Source organism: Equus asinus, chromosome 9 (genome assembly GCF_041296235.1).
Source record: "Equus asinus isolate D_3611 breed Donkey chromosome 9, EquAss-T2T_v2, whole genome shotgun sequence".
Lineage (NCBI taxonomy): Eukaryota > Metazoa > Chordata > Mammalia > Perissodactyla > Equidae > Equus > Equus asinus.
In genome coordinates, this window is record NC_091798.1 from 29,361,965 (window position 1) to 29,378,547 (window position 16,583).

The 16,583-nt window shown below is 43.7% G+C and overlaps 1 protein-coding gene across 2 annotated transcripts in view; it reads left to right on the forward strand.

Moving 5' to 3' along the window:
- CCDC69 (coiled-coil domain containing 69) overlaps nucleotides 1-16,583 on the forward strand; it is a 49,788-nt gene that overhangs the window by 14,006 nt on the left and 19,199 nt on the right. For both annotated transcript variants that reach the window (XM_044777785.2, XM_014834409.3), the window contains exons 2-8: nucleotides 583-652; nucleotides 3,000-3,106; nucleotides 3,615-3,702; nucleotides 13,299-13,372; nucleotides 14,398-14,499; nucleotides 14,989-15,108; nucleotides 16,009-16,106. In XM_044777785.2, coding sequence (XP_044633720.2) covers nucleotides 583-652; nucleotides 3,000-3,106; nucleotides 3,615-3,702; nucleotides 13,299-13,372; nucleotides 14,398-14,499; nucleotides 14,989-15,108; nucleotides 16,009-16,106 — 659 coding nt within the window. The remainder of the gene's footprint in view (nucleotides 1-582; nucleotides 653-2,999; nucleotides 3,107-3,614; nucleotides 3,703-13,298; nucleotides 13,373-14,397; nucleotides 14,500-14,988; nucleotides 15,109-16,008; nucleotides 16,107-16,583) is intronic.

Here is a 16,583-nt window from a genome sequence, read left to right on the forward strand (position 1 = left end):
ACAGCATGGTGCCCGATACATGCTAATTCCGGTATCTCACCCTGTCTGTCAAGTTAAGCACTACTGTCTCCTGTATCTGGGGAACAGCCCCTTCTAACAGAGAACAAGCGCGGGTGAATCCGTGGTGTGAACTCTGATGCTCTGCCCTCACTGCAGGGAACTTGGCTGGCAATTGTGGTGGCCACAGGCCCTGAGGAGAAAGGGGAATTGCCTCTGAACTGGGGGGTCACTGGGGTGAAGGTAATTGTAGAAAGTCTGGCCAAGCCCCAGGAGAAGGTGGAGGTGGGCAGGAAGAGCCCCATGGCGGGTGGCAGGAGCCAGACCACAGGAATCCAAGGAGAGGGCAACCAGCATCAAACTCCCTGCTGAGGGTTTTCCTGACCAAGATGAGAAATCCAGGTCTGGGAACCCGTTCCCTACAGAGGGAGTGTGAGGGAGGCAGCCTAAGTGGACTGGGCACAGGGCAGGGTCTGGCACACTGGAAGTCTTGTCTTGCCTTTGGAAGAATCCTACTGTAGCATCCATCCTCACATTGACCTCCTCCCCTCTACCTTTACCTCATTGTTGTCTCATTTCTTCCAGAGGCGCCAAGAACCAGATCAGCCACCCAGACCAGAGCCACAGGAACTAGGTCCCCTCAATGGAGATACAGGTAAATAGCCAACCCTATAAACATCTTCCCCGATATCCATGAGGTTTCCTACTTTATAATCAACACAGGTGATATAGTTACTTAATTATCTCATGAGATCTTAGGTAGGTTACATTAATAGGAATATGATGTCTGAAATCAGGGAGGTGATAATCCTGACCTGAACTTCCCTGTTCCTGGCTGTTGGTACCACACCTGTAGTGTCGAGTTTATTTCTGCAAAGTACATCTTCAGAGTAATCCAGAAAAATTGGAGGGAGTAGAGTGGAGAAAGATGAGGCTGGTGAGGACTCTGGAAACCATGTCCTATAAAGAACAGTTAAAGGAACAGAGGATGTTCTACCTGGAAAGAAGATGTTGTAATAAAACACACTGGTTCTCTCCAAGTGTCTGAAGTGCCCTCACGAAGATAAGTGAGCCTGGTTCAGTGTGACCCAGAGGTCAACTACGGCCTCGAAGTAGCAGGAACAGGCAGGCAGAATTCAGGTTCAATCTCAAAGGATTTTTTATGTGGTTGTTGGTTTAAAACCATCTGAGCTATCGAGTAATAGAGGAAGTCTTCATCTCCGAAAGTGTTTACTTACAGCCTGGAAGCTGTCAGGGATGTTGTAGGGGAAGTTCAAACATCACATAAGCAGCTAGATCAGAATTCGGGGATTCTCCCACATGCTGTGCATAGAGTTACCTGGGGGAACTTCAGAGACACAGATGCTGGGGCCCCACCCAGACCAGGGAAGCGAGACTCCCCGGGAGCTGAGGAATCTGCATTGTAAGTGATGATGTATCTTCTTAATAAGCTTCTCCCCAGCTGCAGCCAGCCTGGTACTGGTCTCGTGGACCAAAGTTTGGGGCCCTGAGCCAAATGACTGGTGAGAGTCTGGGGCTCTCTCATCTTGACCACTGCCATCCCCTAGGACGCAGGGCACCGACTCACTCCTCCCCCTCTGCCGATGGGCTGACCATGGTGTCGGTGTCGGTGTCGGCGTCTCCTTTCCGGCCCCTTCCTCACATTCTCCTCATACCCTTTGCCGGACCCTCTGCACAGAGTTCTGTAATAACACCAACACTAATAACAATGCGAACAGCGCTGGTATTGGCCTCGAATGCTTGTCACGAGCACCCACGATCATTTAGAGGACGATAGAGAACACTGGTTGAGCTCCTCCCAGTGCCTGGCACCACACTTGCTTTTTGTGCATCAGCAGGCAGAATACGGTGGCCGTGGGGAGCATCTGCCGTGGAAGCAGAGGGCTCAGGTTCATAGCCCTTCCCCCGACTGTGAACTGAGTGATCTTCAGCAAGTTGCCTCATTTCCCTGCCCCTCAGTTTCCTCGTCTGTGAGATGTGTCTCATCATAGTCCCACCGCATTGGGTGGCTGTGAGGATGGAGTGAGTCATACCTGTGAGGCTTGTGAAACAGAGCTGGGCATGGTAAGCTGTCAGGGTCCCCTCCCTGCTCTTACTATTTTTATCGCCATTGTTTTCTGATTTACTCATCTCAATAGCCCTGTGAGGAAGGTATTGTTATTACCCTGATTTCACATATTGGGTAACTGAGGCACAGAGAGGATGGGTCCCTGCCTTAGCTCATACCCAGAGCCTGTCAGCCTCAGAGTGCCATTGGCAGGGCCTGTTCCGGAGTTTCCCCGAGCAAGGGCTAGACTTCCTGTTTGCATCTCCTTCCTGCTCACAGCAACTCCTGTGCCTCCAGCTGGGGAGATACTGAAGGTGACAGAGAGGTCACACACTCAGATGCTCACAGGACCCCCACCCCCCAGCAGCAAAGGCAAGGGATGAAATGGCCCCATATGCACGTGCCCAGTAGGGAGAGCTGAGGAGTGTGCAAAAAGCAGAGCCACGTCCTGGCCAGAGCAGGAGGCCGCTGCCCCTCAGCTCCAGCTCCTGGTCGATGTGAAAGCACACACTGCCAGGTCTTTGGCTGCTTCAAGAAAAGTTGGAAATCTCTATTAAGTAAAAACTACCCAGTTATTTAAAAAATTGTGTTCCCTCTTTTTTGATTTTTCCAAAGAGTTTGAGATCAGCAACTAATTTTTTTTTGGTTTAGATCTTGGGTAGGGCAAATAGAACATCTTCTGGGCTGCATCTGTCCTACAAGGTACCAGCTCTGCTGTAGATGCTGGGGGGCAGGATGAGACCACTTGCTCCTGCCTTGAAGGAGGGTTTGCAAAGCCGGAGAGATCTGAGGGGCTGCCTCTGGAGGTTGGTCCCCAAATGAAACCGTACTTGAGTGCAGACCAGGGTTCCCACCTCGTAGCCCTGGCCTCCCTTTCTCCTGAGCCCTGACCCCATCTCTGCTCTGTGTGATTTTTTTGCTTCCTCACCTATAGCCACCACTGTCCAGCTCTGTGCATCTGAGGAGGCTGAGCAGCACCAGAAGGAAATAGCCAGAATTCTCCAGCAACATGAAGAGGACAGGAAGAATTGGGCACAACAGGTAAGTCCAGGTGACCCCAACCCTTTCTTTTCCTCCTGCTCAGCTAACCTCACTCAATCCCAGAGTGAGGACCAACTTTGGGTTTTATTGTTGTTGTCAGGATCTCTTACCCCTTTGGCCAAGAAGGGAGTCCTTTGTCTGTCGAATAAATATTTGTAACTGCTCACGTGTAATTCATTATGTGCAAAGACAGGTGTGGAGATCCTCGAACATGGTCAAAGGGCTTCCTGCCCTGAGTGGGCATCAGGGTTAGAAGACTCCAAAATCCCTTTCCATCTAGATAACTCTCTGGGAGCCCCCTTCTAAGCCTAGAGAAGACAGAGTCCATGCACCTGCTGTGTCTTGAAGGTCTTGTACCCTCTCTGAGCACGTGTCATTGCTATTACTCAGATGAGGGGGTGGGACTCTGATCACCAACCTCCACAAAGCTCCAGGGGTCAGTGAGTGGATCAGTGAGGCCATGCAGAACCTACTCAGTCTCATCCTGCTGGGGACCCTCCGCCCCCAGGTGGAGAAGGAGAGGGAGCTCGAGCTTCGAGAGAAACTGGACGAGCAGCGAAGAGTCTTGGAGGGAGAGCATGAGCAGAGCCTGCAAGGTAAGGAGGGAGATGCTCCAGTAGGGAGGGCATGGAAGCGTCCTTCTTCTGTCCCTACCTGCCGAGTTCACAGGGGCACTCCCACTGGCCCTCCCGCCTACAGCGGGCCACAAGCAGCTGGCTGCTTCAGGCCTGGAGTCGGCAGGATCCTTGGGCTGACCTTTGGGGCATGGCTTTAAAAGTCTGACACCATGCTTTGTTTCACCTTAGTTGAGGGGAGTTTTTTTCTTTCCATTTTTAAAAGCAATTCATATTCCTTAAAGGAAATTTGGAAAACCTAGACAAATTGAATTTTTAAATATCCATATTCCTCCTCCACAATGATGACAGCTCTTACAGTTTATGGTTAGGTTGATTATTTTTTTTCAAGTAACTTTCTTACCTTTTATATGCGATGAGATCATTGTAGAAAATTTAGAATCTACGGAATAAACAAAGAGATCTTACAGATCTCAGACTCTGCAGCCACGCTCCCTGGGTTTGAATCCTAGCCCTACACTTCCCAGCTGTGTCGCCTTGAAGACGCTAGTTAACCTCATTCCTAAGGTCTATAAGAATTAAATGAGTCAGCTTAATTAGATAGGATTTAGAATGGTGCCTGACATTTCGCAAGGTACTTAGCAAATAATTATTAGCACTTATTTTATTATTGAGGAAATTAAAATTGTATGTAATTTCACCCAAAATTAGTCACTGTTGCATCTTTGATATAGATCCCTTTCATTTCTCTTTTTGTGTATATACCTGGAATATACATCTCTATATATATATATGTACTTATGGGAAGAAGATAAATTGTTTTTTTTCACTTTGAATTATGTTAGCATCTTGTCATTAAACTTCTGTAACCACATAGCAGTCCGATGTGTACCCTTCTTCAGTGAACTGATCCCCTTTGATTAGGCATGTTGATAATTTCAAACTTTTCCATTGTTTATAATAGCAATGAGACTTACACAGTGAACCCCGTTTTGTAAAATCTTTGCCACATTCATGATTTTATTGTTAGAATAACATCCTAGAGCCAGCCCTGATGGCCCAGCGATTAAAGTTCAGTGCACTCCACATCAGCCGCCCAGGTTGGGTTCCTGGGCGAGGAACCACACCACTCATCTGTCAGTAGCCATGCTGTGGCAGTGGCTCACATGGAAGAACCAGAGGAACTTACAACTAGAATATACAGCTATGCACTGGGGCTTTGAGGCTGGGGAGAAGGAAGAAAAAATGAGGAAGATTGGCAACAGATATTAGCTTAGGGCGAATCTTCCGCTGCACACACACATAAAAAAAGAAGAACATCCTAGTAGAGTGGTGTGGCAATGTTTATGTATATAGATTTTTATTTTGGTAAAATACATATAATGTAAGATTTACCTACCATTGGTGACATTCAGCACATTCACAGTGCCCTGCAACCATCACCACTATCCAGTTCCAGAACATTCTCATAATCCTAAAGTAAACCCCATACCCACCAAGCATACTTCCATACTTTCCCCCCAGCCTCTGACAGCCACCTATCCGCTCTCTGTCTCCTGGCTTTGTCCATTGTGGACACTCATATAAATCCAATCGGACAACTGTGGCCCCACATCTGGCTTCCTTCACTCAGCCTAATGTTCCCAAGGCTCATCCACTCTGCAGCATGCATTTGCACTTTATTCCTTTCTCCTCCCGTTTTTAAAATTTTTCCATTCCATTCCTTTTTGTGGCTGAACAATATTCCATTGCATGGACATACCGCACTTTGTTATCCATTTCTAAGTTGATGGACACCTGGGCTGCCTCCACCCTTTGGCCACTGTGAATAGTGCCACTAGTACAAGCACCTGCTTGATCACCTGTTTTTAATTCCCCTGAGTGTACACCTAGGAGAAGATTGCTAGGTCATACAGTAATTCTATGCTTAAGTTTTTGAGAAAACACCAAACTGTTTTCCACAGTGGCTGCACCACTTTACATTCCCATCAGCAATGTGCAAGGGTTCCATTTGCACCACATCCTTGCCAACACTTGTTAGTTTCTATTGATGTTGTTGCTATTATTATTATCATTATTATCATTATTAATGAGTGCAAAGTGGTATGTTATTATGGTTTTGATTTGCATTTCCCTAATGACTAATTTTGCTGAGCATCTTTTCACATGCTTCTTGGCCATTCGTATATCTTCTTTGGAGAAGGTTATGTATATTTTTGATGCTACTGAAATTGACCTAGAAAATGTTTTACCAATTTTTCCTTTAACCATCAGTATTTGCAGGCCCTTTCCCCAGAATTATTTATCTTTTAAAAATACAGTTAAGGGGCCAGCCCCGTGGCATAGTGGTTAAGTCCATACACGCCGCTTCAGTGGCCCGGAGTTTGCAGGTTCAGATCCCAGGCACGGACCTAGCCCACTCATCAAGTCACGCTGCGGCGGCATCCCACGTAAAGCAGAGGAGGATTGGCACAGGTGTTAGCTCAGCGACAATCTTCCTCAAGCAAAAAGAGGAGGATCGGCAACAGATGTTAGCTCAGGGCCAGTCTTCCTCACACATACACACACACACACCACACACACACAAATACAATTAAGATGATTTTATATGTGAAACTTTGTATCCTGTTCTTTCATTTAACATTGTGTCAAACATATTTCCAAGTAATTGTGCTGCTACTAAAATGTTTATAAGGACTAGACCATTGCATACATGGTTTTCGTTATTTCTCGTGAGTCTAGGCATCAAGATTTTAACTACTGTAAATAACACTGCACTAAATGTCTTTTGCATAAAGATGTGCCCACATTTCACATTATGTCCTTGGATTCCCAGAAATGGAATAACTAGAACAGAGGTCTGAACAATTTTAAGATTCTTGAAACATATTGCAACATTAGCACAAAATGTTCTGAAATGGAATTGAGGCCCTTGCCCTGGGAATGTGTGGAGCTGCATTTTAATGCTAATACACCCTGTGACACTGGGCCTGTCATTCAACCTCAGTTCAGTTTCTGTCTCTAAACTCTACCTTCTCTACCTCACAAGGCTATTTGGGGAAAACAGCTTTGTTCTCCAAGCGTCACTTTGATATTATTTTCAGCATTATTAATATATGGATAAGAAAAATTTCCTGTTGTAAAAACCCCAGAAGAGAAGGAACTGCCTGTCTTGTTTCGATCAGTCGGACTTCTTCCACAGTTATTTTTATTTTTCTATTTTTTATTTTTTATAGTTATTTTTAAATTGCTTGGCACATATTAGGTGCTACATTAGCATGTATGAAATGAATGAATAAAAGCATAGCATGGGGGAAATATGTAGGATTTTTATTTGTTTGGGGGAAGTACACAGATAACTGGGAGAAGGTAGTGGTGGTTTTTCACATTTGATGACCCTTTGTTGTCTTTTATTTTCTACATTTGTTTCTCTTTTTTAAATTATCATACAGTAAAATTGACTTTTGTTGGTGTGCAGTTCCATAAATCCTAACACATGTATAGATTAATGTAACCATCCCCGTAATTGGATACAAAATATCCCATCACCCCCAAAACACTCTCTCAGGCTGCCCTTCGGTACTCACATCCTCCCCGACCCCAACCCCTGGCAGCCACTGATATGTTCTCCATGGCTATAGTTTTCTTTTCAAGGCTTTTGTATAAACAAAATAATACAGTATGTTTTGGGCTTTTTTTTAAAGATTGGCACCTGAGCTAACATCCATTGCCAATCTTTTTTTTTCCTTCTTCTCTCCAAAGCCCCCCAGTACCTAGTTGCATATTGTAGTTGTGGTCCTTCTGATTGTGCTATGTGGGACGCCACCTCAGCATGGCCTGACGAGCCGTGCCATGTCCACGCCCAGGATCCGAACCCGTGAAACCCTGGGCTGCCGAAGTGGAGTGCACGAACTTAACCACCCGGCCTTGGGGCCCGCCCCTACAGTATGAATTTGATATCAGCCTCTTTCACTCATCATGGTGTCTTTGAGATTCATCCACATTGTTGCGTGTATCGACAGTTGTTCTTTTTCATTGCTGAGTTGTGTTCCATTGTTTACTCATTCACTCGTTGTGGGACATTTGGATTGTTTCCAGCTGGAAGCGATAATGAATAGAGCTCTTCTAAACATTCATGTACAGGTTTTTGTGTGGACATCATTTCCGTTTCTCTTGGGTAAATACATAGGAGTGGGATTGACAGGTCATATCATAAATGTGTGTTCAGTTTTATGAGAAATGGCTAAACTATTTTCCTGAGTGACCATCATTTCATGTTCCCATTAGCAATGTATGAGCTCCACTATTCTTTCTTGCTAACACTTGTCAATATTTTTAATTTTCGCTGTTCTAATAGGTGTCCTGTGATATCTCATTGTGGGTTTAATTTGCATTTCAATAATGACTAATGTTGAACATCTTTTCTTGTGCTTTGCTGTGTGTATATCCTCTGGTCAAATGTCTGTTCAAATCTTTTGCCCATTTTAATTAGCTTATTTGTTCTTACTGCTGAATTTTGAGAGATCTTTATATATTTTGTATACAAGTCCTTTGTATTTGCAAATATTTTCTCCTAGTCTAGGTTTTTTTTTTCATTCTCTTAACAATGTTATTCACAAAGCAAAGCTTTCAATTTTGATAAATTCCAATTTATTGTTTTTTCTTTTATTGATTATGCTTTTGGTGTCATGTCTAAAAACTCTTTACTGAACCCCAGGTAACAAAGATCTTCTATGTTGTCTTCCAAAACTTCATGGTTTGAGTTTTACATTTAGATCTGTGACCCATATAATCATGTGATTTTTCTTCCCTAGACTGTTAATATGGTGGATTACAGTGATTTGAGTTCCAAATATTGAACTAGCCTTGCATTCCTGGCATAAATCCCACTTGATCATGGTATATTATTCTTTTTATATTTTGCTGATTTGATTTGCTAATAATTTACTGAGGACGTTTGTGTCTATGTTCATGAGGGATATTGGTCTGTACCCTCTGTCTGCTTTTAGTATCAGGGTAAAGCTTGCCTCATGGACTGAGCTGGGAAATGTCCCTTCCTCTTCTAGATCTGGAAGAGATTATATAGAGTTGGTATTACATCATTTTTAAATTTTCAGTAGAATTTGCCAGTGAAACCATCTGTGCTTGGATATTTCTTTTCCAGAAATTATTTAAGTACAAGTTCAGATTCTTTAATAGCTATAGGAATGTTCAGGTTATGTATTTTACCTGGGGTGAGTTTCAGTATTTTTTAGTTTTTCAGGAATTGATACGTTTCAACTAAGTTGTCAAGTTCATGTGCATAGAATTGTTCGTAGTGGTCCCTACTATTGTTGTAAATATCTCTGTGTTAAGTTCCTGATATTGGTAATTTGTGTGTTCTCTCTTTTTCATTTTTATTTTTTAATGTTTTTTTTTGGTCAGTCCTGCTTGAGGTTTATTAATTCTATTAATCCTTTCTAAGAACCAGCTTTCGGTTTCATTAGTTTTTTTCCTTTCTTTCCATTTTCAATCTCATTGATTTCTGTTATTTCTTATTTCCTTCCTTCTGCTTGCTTAATTATGTTTAGTTAGCCCTTCTCTTTCTGATTTCTTAAACTAGAAGCTTAGATGATTGATTTGCCACCTTTCTGCTTTTCTAACATAAGCGCTTAATGCTATAAATTTCCCCCTAAGCACTGCATTATCTGCATGCCCCAAATTCATGTTTTACATTTTCACTTTTGTTCAGTACAAAATATTTTCTGATTTTCCTTGAGACTTCCTCTTTGGCTCATTGAATATTTAAAGATTTTATTTTTTTCCTTTTTCTCCCCACAGCCCCTCAGTACATAGTTGTATATTCTTCATTGTGGGTCCTTCTAGTTGTGGCATATGGGATGCTGCCTCAGCATGGTTTGATGAGCAGTGCCATGTCCGCACCCAGGACTTGAACCAACGAAACACTGGGCCGCCTGCAGTGGAGTGTGCAAACTTAACCACTCGGCCATGGGGGCCAGCCCCTCATTGAATCTTTAAAAGTATATTTCTTTCTAAGTGTTTGGAGATTTTCCAGTTCTCTTCCTATTGCTGATTTCCAGGTTGATTCCATTATGGTCAGAGATTGTGGTTTATATTTTACTCCTTTTATAATTTATTAAGGCTTGCTTTATGACTCAGGATATGGTCTATCTCATGAATGTTTCATGTGCACTTGAAACGAATGTGTATTCTGCTATCGTTAGGTTGTATTTTATAAATGAATCAATTGAATCAAGTTGGTAGATGGTCTTGTTCAGTCTTTCTACATTCTTACTGATTTTCTGCTTACTTTTTCTACTGAATACTGAGGAGTGTTGAAGTCTGCAACTATAATTGTGTATTTGTCTATTTTTCCCTTCAGTTCTGTCAGTTTTGAGTTCATACATTTTGAAGAACCATTCTTAGGTGTATAAACATTTAGGATTGTTATATCTTCTTGGAGAATTGATCCCTTTACCATTATGTAATGTCCTTCTTTATCCCTGATCATCTTCCATATTCTTAAGTGTTTTTCCTTTGAAATTAATGTAGCTGCTATAGCTTTTGATTAAAGTTGCTTTTCCACCCTTTTACTTTTAACCTACCTGTGACATATATTTAGTGTGGGTTTCTTGTAAAAAGCACATAGTTTGGGTTTTTAAAATCCATTCTGACATTCTCTTTTATTTGGTGTGTTTGGACCATTTAATTTAATGTTGTTACCGATATGTTGAATTTAGGTCTGTCATTTTGGTATTTTTTCTGTTTGTCTTCCATTTTTCCTTTCCTTCTTTCTTTTTGAGTATTTGAACATTATTTAGCATTCCATTTTAACTTGTCTATTGTCTCTTTTAGTATATCTCTTTGTGTGTGTGAATATATATATATTTAGGGATTGCTCTCAGAATTACACTGTACGTAACATCTACTTAGCATTAATATTCTACCACTCCAAGTGGAATGTAGAAACCTTACCATCATGTAGGTCCCTCTATCCTCCCCCCTTTTGATTGTTCTCATCTTATTATTACATCTACATACATTGAATACCCCATCAGACAACATTATACTTTTTGCCTTTAACCATCAATCATGTTTCAAAGAGCTCAAGGGAAGGAGGATAGCCTATTATATTTACCTGGGCATCTCCCAGTTCTGTTGCTCTTCCTACAATCCTTAAGTTCCAAGTTTCCCTCTGGTACCATTTGCTTTCTGTCTGAAGAATTTCCTTGAGCAATTCTTTGACAGAAGCTCTGCTGGTGATGAGTTTCTTTAGTGTTCCTTCATCTGAGAATGTCTTTATTTCACCTTCTTTCTTGAAGGATATTTTCACTATATATAGAATTCTGGATTTACAGTTCTTTTATTTCAGCAGTTTTAACATGTTCTCATTCCTTCTAGTCTTCAAGGTTTCTAATCAGAAATCCACAGTCATTCAAACTGTTGTTTCCTCTAAATAATGCATAATTTTTCTCTGGATCTGTTCTAGATTTTTTCTTTGTCATTAGTTTTCAGAAATGATGTGTCTGGGTGTGGATTTCTTTGGGTTTATTTTGTTTGGGATTCATTGATCTGTAAATTTATGTTTTGCCAAATTTGAGAAGCATTCAACCATCTTTCTTCAAATAGTTTTTCTGCCCTACACTCTTTCTCTTCACTTTCTGAGACTCTGATGACATAAATGTTGGACATTTTGGAATTGTCTTATAGGTCCCTGAGGCTCTGTTCATTTTTTTCCATTATTTTTTCTCTCTGCTCAGATTGGATCATTTCTCTTGATCTATCTTCAAGTTCACCAGCTCTTTCCTATGTCATCGTATTTGTTATTGACCCCACCCAGTGAGGTTTTTTTTTTTCATGTATTGTATTTTTTAGTTTTAAATTTCCTTTTGGCTCTTCTTAATATCTTCTATATATTTGCTAAGACTTTCTATTTTTCCATTCTCTTCTAGTGTCCACCCTTACTTCATGGAGTATTTTTATAATAGCTGTCTTAAAGTCTCTGTTAATAATTCCAAAATCTGTGGCATCTCAGTGCTGGCATCTGTTGAATGTCTTTTCTCAGGCAGTTGAGATTTTCCTGCTTCTTTGTGTGCTGAGTATTCAGGATTGCATGTTGAGCAATTTTGGATTTGTATGCTGTGCCATTTTGGATTCATATGCTGAGCAATTTTGTATTATATCCTAGACATTTTGAATATTTGAATACATGAGATTCTGGGTCTTGTTTAAATCTATGGGTTCAGTGGTACTTTGAATTCTGGTCTTCTTGCCCAGTCTGCCTGCTACCATTTACTTTTCAGAGTCTGAAAACAGCCGCTCTTTTCATTCTGTCCAGTTTTTATAGCTACATTCAGTAGGACAGAGTGGATGGCATGTGCTTTCTCCATCTTCCTGGAATCAGCACCTGTCTTGATAGGCAAATTAATTAGGCAAATTAGGCCTGTAATTTTTAAAAATTAAGTAATTTTTTTAAGATTTTATTTTTCCTTTTTCTCCCAAAGCACCCCGGTACAATAGTTGTGTATTTTTAGTTGTGGATCCCTCTAGTTGTGTCATGCAGGATGCCGCCTCAGCATGGCCCGATGAGCGGTGCCATGTCCACGCTCAGGATTCGAACTGGCGAAACCCTGGACTGCCAAAGCTGAGTGTGCAGACTTAACCACTTGGCCATGGGGCTGGCCCCTAAGTAATTTTTATATAGCTGATCTTATCAGTTTTTGACAGCTCTATCACATTTATATTACTGAACATTCTTTTCTCTGTGTCAGTGCCCACTGTGATACAGACCCCCTATAAACCTGGTCCTTTGGCTGTATTAAGCTTTCCTTGCCTGTTCTCTCTGTCCTATTTCCCTTCCCAACGATCGATTGGTCATTTCCCTGTTGTCATCTTTCAGCTGAGACAAGGTTGGAATTTTCCAAAAGGAACTTTGTAGAGGAGGTGGGATGAAAGATATAACTGTGTTGATTTGGGGAATGACAGGTCCAGCTCTATACAGCACGGCCCAGCCTGGGAAGCCCTTGCATGTCCTTTTCTCACCCCTTAGAGATAAGCCGGGCTTATCGACCCATCTCACATTGAGGCAATAGGACTTTTAGATATTTCAAATGATCTCCTCAAGGTTTCCTCTCAGTGTTAAAGAAGCGGAATCAGGACCACGTAGATTTCCTGGCCCCAAATCAAATGTACTTATGGCAGCTTTGTGCCATGGTTCGACAACTAATGATTTAATGATGTCATAATTTGCCTAAGCTAGCTTACACAACATTGACCCTATGCATTTTCCACGGCATGCTGTGGTCTGAGATGAGCAAGCTTGCTGCAGGAGCTTTGGATCTTAGCCTCAGTGAGGTGTGGGTGGCACTCACAATCTGGTAGTTCCTCCCTGATATAATTTGTTTCCATTTCCAGGAGCTTTTATTAAATATCTACTATATTTCTGGCACAGCCCCAAGCCCATGAGATAGAGGGATGAACAAGAGCATTCCCAGATTCTTGGCCCCTGTTGGCCCCTGGTGGTCACCTGGGCTCTCTGGCCCACATGGGGTCTGCTGGAAAGCTTTAGGGTGAAGGGTCTGGGTGTCTGAGCTCACAGAGGTCTCCTTTCCCTACAGTCCTCCGGGCCTCCTATGAGCAGGAGAAAGAAGCCTTTACTCACTCCTTCCACGAGGCCAAGGCGGCCCTGCAGGTGAGCGGGGTTGGGCCACGTCCCTCTCTAAGAGAGGAGGGGAGGACCTGCAGGAAAGCAGCATGGAGCCCAAAGCAGCCAAAGCCGATGGCCTCCACCTGGCTGTGAGGGACAGAGGCAATTGTCTTCCGTGTGTCCAGGCCCCTTGATGTGGTGACCAGGCTCAAGAGGACTTGGTTTGAGATCAGGGATGGCCTGTTTTTCCAAGGACTGTTGGGAGGATCTCGGAGACCTCACGGGCCGGGTGCCACTGTGTGATGAGACTGGTGGGTGGATGCACAGGGACCTGTGGAAGTATGGAAAAAACATCTGACCCTATTTGGCTGGTCAGGGATTTCCTAGAGGGAGTGAGATCTAAGCTGGAACCTGGAGGATGGGTTGTTGCAATTCTTCAGATGCAAAAGAGTAGGAAGGTGCCTTAGGCAGAAAAGCAGTGTGTTTAAAGGCATGGAGGGAAGCAGAAAAAATATGGAACTGAAAGAAGTCCAAGATGTGTAGGGTATAGAATATGGGTGGCAGAGGGAGGCTGGAGAGATAGACAAGAGCCGAATGGTGGGAGCCTGGGAACCCTATTGGGAGGTTGCACTCTTTCCTAAAAGTAATAGGCAAGGTTAGATGGAGGAAATTCTTGGCGGGGGAAGAGGATGGAGACAAGAATGCACCGTGCAGTTGGAGGAGTGATGTGGTGTTTGGCTGCAGGAGAAGGGGCGTAAGGGGAGCAGTGAGAGATGAGACTGAGAAAGTGCATCGAGCTTCGTCTGGATGTGCTTTGAATGCCAAGCTAACACAGGTCTTGAGTACCAGGACATTGTCCCCAAGGATGTGGAGAGTCATTCAACTTTATAACCAGAGTGGGGCTGGTATGTTTCCAGCAGGGATTGAAGTAGTTTAAGCCCGCGTAGTCGGGTAGGCTAGGGTAAAGACAGACTGAAGAACCCCAAATTGATCCCTCTCTGGGACGTGGAGATGTCCACCTGCAGTCGTTATGCACCAGGCTGTGATCATCTTCCCGCCTCATTCTCCAGGAGACCATTGACGGACTGACCTCCCAGCTGGAGGCCTTCCAGGCCAAGATGAAGAGAGTAGAGGAGTCCATTCTGAGCCGAGACTATAAGAAGCACATCCAGGTAGGTGGCAGTACATCTGGGGGTCTTTCCTTCTTGAACCTCCAAGGAGGTTAGGGTCTGGGCAACAGGAAAGGCCAGTCCCTCTTCAACGACAGGGTTCAGACATGATACTCTTACCGGCCTAGAAGAAACAGGGTCCCCATGTCACTGAGGGGGAAAGAAGGCTCAGAGAGAGGCATATGGGATAGTAAAGTGCTCAGGCTCTGGGTTCAGAGAGAAGTAGGTGCAAAGAGCAAACCTACCACTGGGCACATGTGACTTAACCTGTCTGAACCACTGTGTCCTTGCCTGTGATGGTACTAGCACATGCCTCAAGAGCTGTTATTAGGATAGAATGAGATAAAGCCTATTAAGAACTCACCATGGGCCAAGAGAGGGAGGTGACTTGTGTAAGTCAAACTGTGAGCTGGAGGCAGAAAGGGGAGGAGGGAGGTAGCCCATGCCCCTCCGCCTGCTGTTCTGATGAGGTCACTCTATGTCCCTGCCTAGGATCATGGGAGCCCCAGCCAGTTCTGGGAGCAGGAGCTGGAGAGCTTGCATTTTGTCATCGAGATGAAGAACGAGCGTATTCATGAGTTAGACAAGCGGCTGATCCTCATGGAAACAGTGGTATGTGGGTGGAGGCGGCTGGGGGATGCAACCTCAGTGCTCTGCTTTCCGGGCATTTCTTCTGTAATATGTGCAGAGGGAAGGTACTTTGAGAAGGCTGCAGCTTGGTCCACACCAGCTTTGACCTGCCACCCATGCTGGCCCTTGAGACCAGCCTGTGGCCTGTCTGGGTCAAGTCGTGGCCCCTTCTCATCTGGGTCCTGTGCTTTTCTTGACTACTCCTTATGCTGTAACTTGGGTGATACTGGGGCAGGAAGCCTGGCTAATCAGAGGGGCTGGCAGATGTCACATGTCAGGCAGGGGCTGAGGAAGGAGGCAAGGCTAAAAAATCAGACAGATGTGGGACGCCAGAGTCAGCAAGGACAGGCCTGGGGAGTGGTGGGCATTGAGGACACAGGTGGCTTGGTCCCCAGGAGAAGGGAGGCCTTGGGAACCTAGGGCTAAATCCAAACAGATTACGTTGCTCTGGAAGAAATCTCCCTGGCCTTGTGGTCACCACACGACCTGTGTTTTAATCAGACCATCTTAGATGTTCCCTATAAATTTTGTTCAGCCGTTTTTGTGGAATAGCGTAACAGACATTTAATTTTATTTATAGAGATTATATCTTCCGCCTTTTGGAGAACCAAAAATATCCTTTCTCTTATGAACTGAGGGAGATATTAGACGGTAGTGGTTATATTCTTTTTTTAACGTTCTCATGTGGCAAAATTAAAAATTGGCAGCCCTATGTTCACTCCTTAGTTGTATTTTTTAAAGCAATCTTATTGCTTCATGAAATGTAGCATCTGGTCTTGAATGAATCAGCGTTTTCAGTGACCACAGATAAGAGGGAGGTGATGGCACGCATTGTGCCACATGAATTTGGTGGCTTTCTGAGCTCCTTCTGGTTTGTTACAGAAAGAAAAAAACCTGATGTTGGAGGAGAAGATCACCACCCTGCAACAGGAGAATGAGGACCTCCACGTCCGGGGCCGCAATCAGATGGTTGTGTCAAGGTAGCTGTCCAGGCCCCCCCCCCAACCTCTGTTCCTCCCGTCCCCCACCATTTTTGCCAAAATCTCCATTTGGGAGAGCCTCAGAGAAGCCTGGGGGGATGGATTGACACTTGGGCCCCGGCCTGTCTGGGGAACGTTGCTCCTCTTTCCTTGGGAGTCAGCAATCCGAAGGGACCAGCTCTGCCCAGAAACCTGTCTCAAGGCCCTGATTAGCATCTGTTTGTCCCTGTCCTGCCTGAATGGGCCTTATGGGAAAGCCCAGTCCAGGAAGAAGGAACAGGAAACTTACAGTTCAAGAGGCCTAACAAATGAATAAATGTTCACGAATGAATGAATCGGTTCTGAGGGCTTGGTAAATGAGAGCTAAGATCATGTGTCAGATATAATTTATTGAATACATATTATCTCATCTCATCTTTATAATTACTCAAAGAGCTGGATCCTATTATTATCATTCCCATTTTATGAGTTTACAAA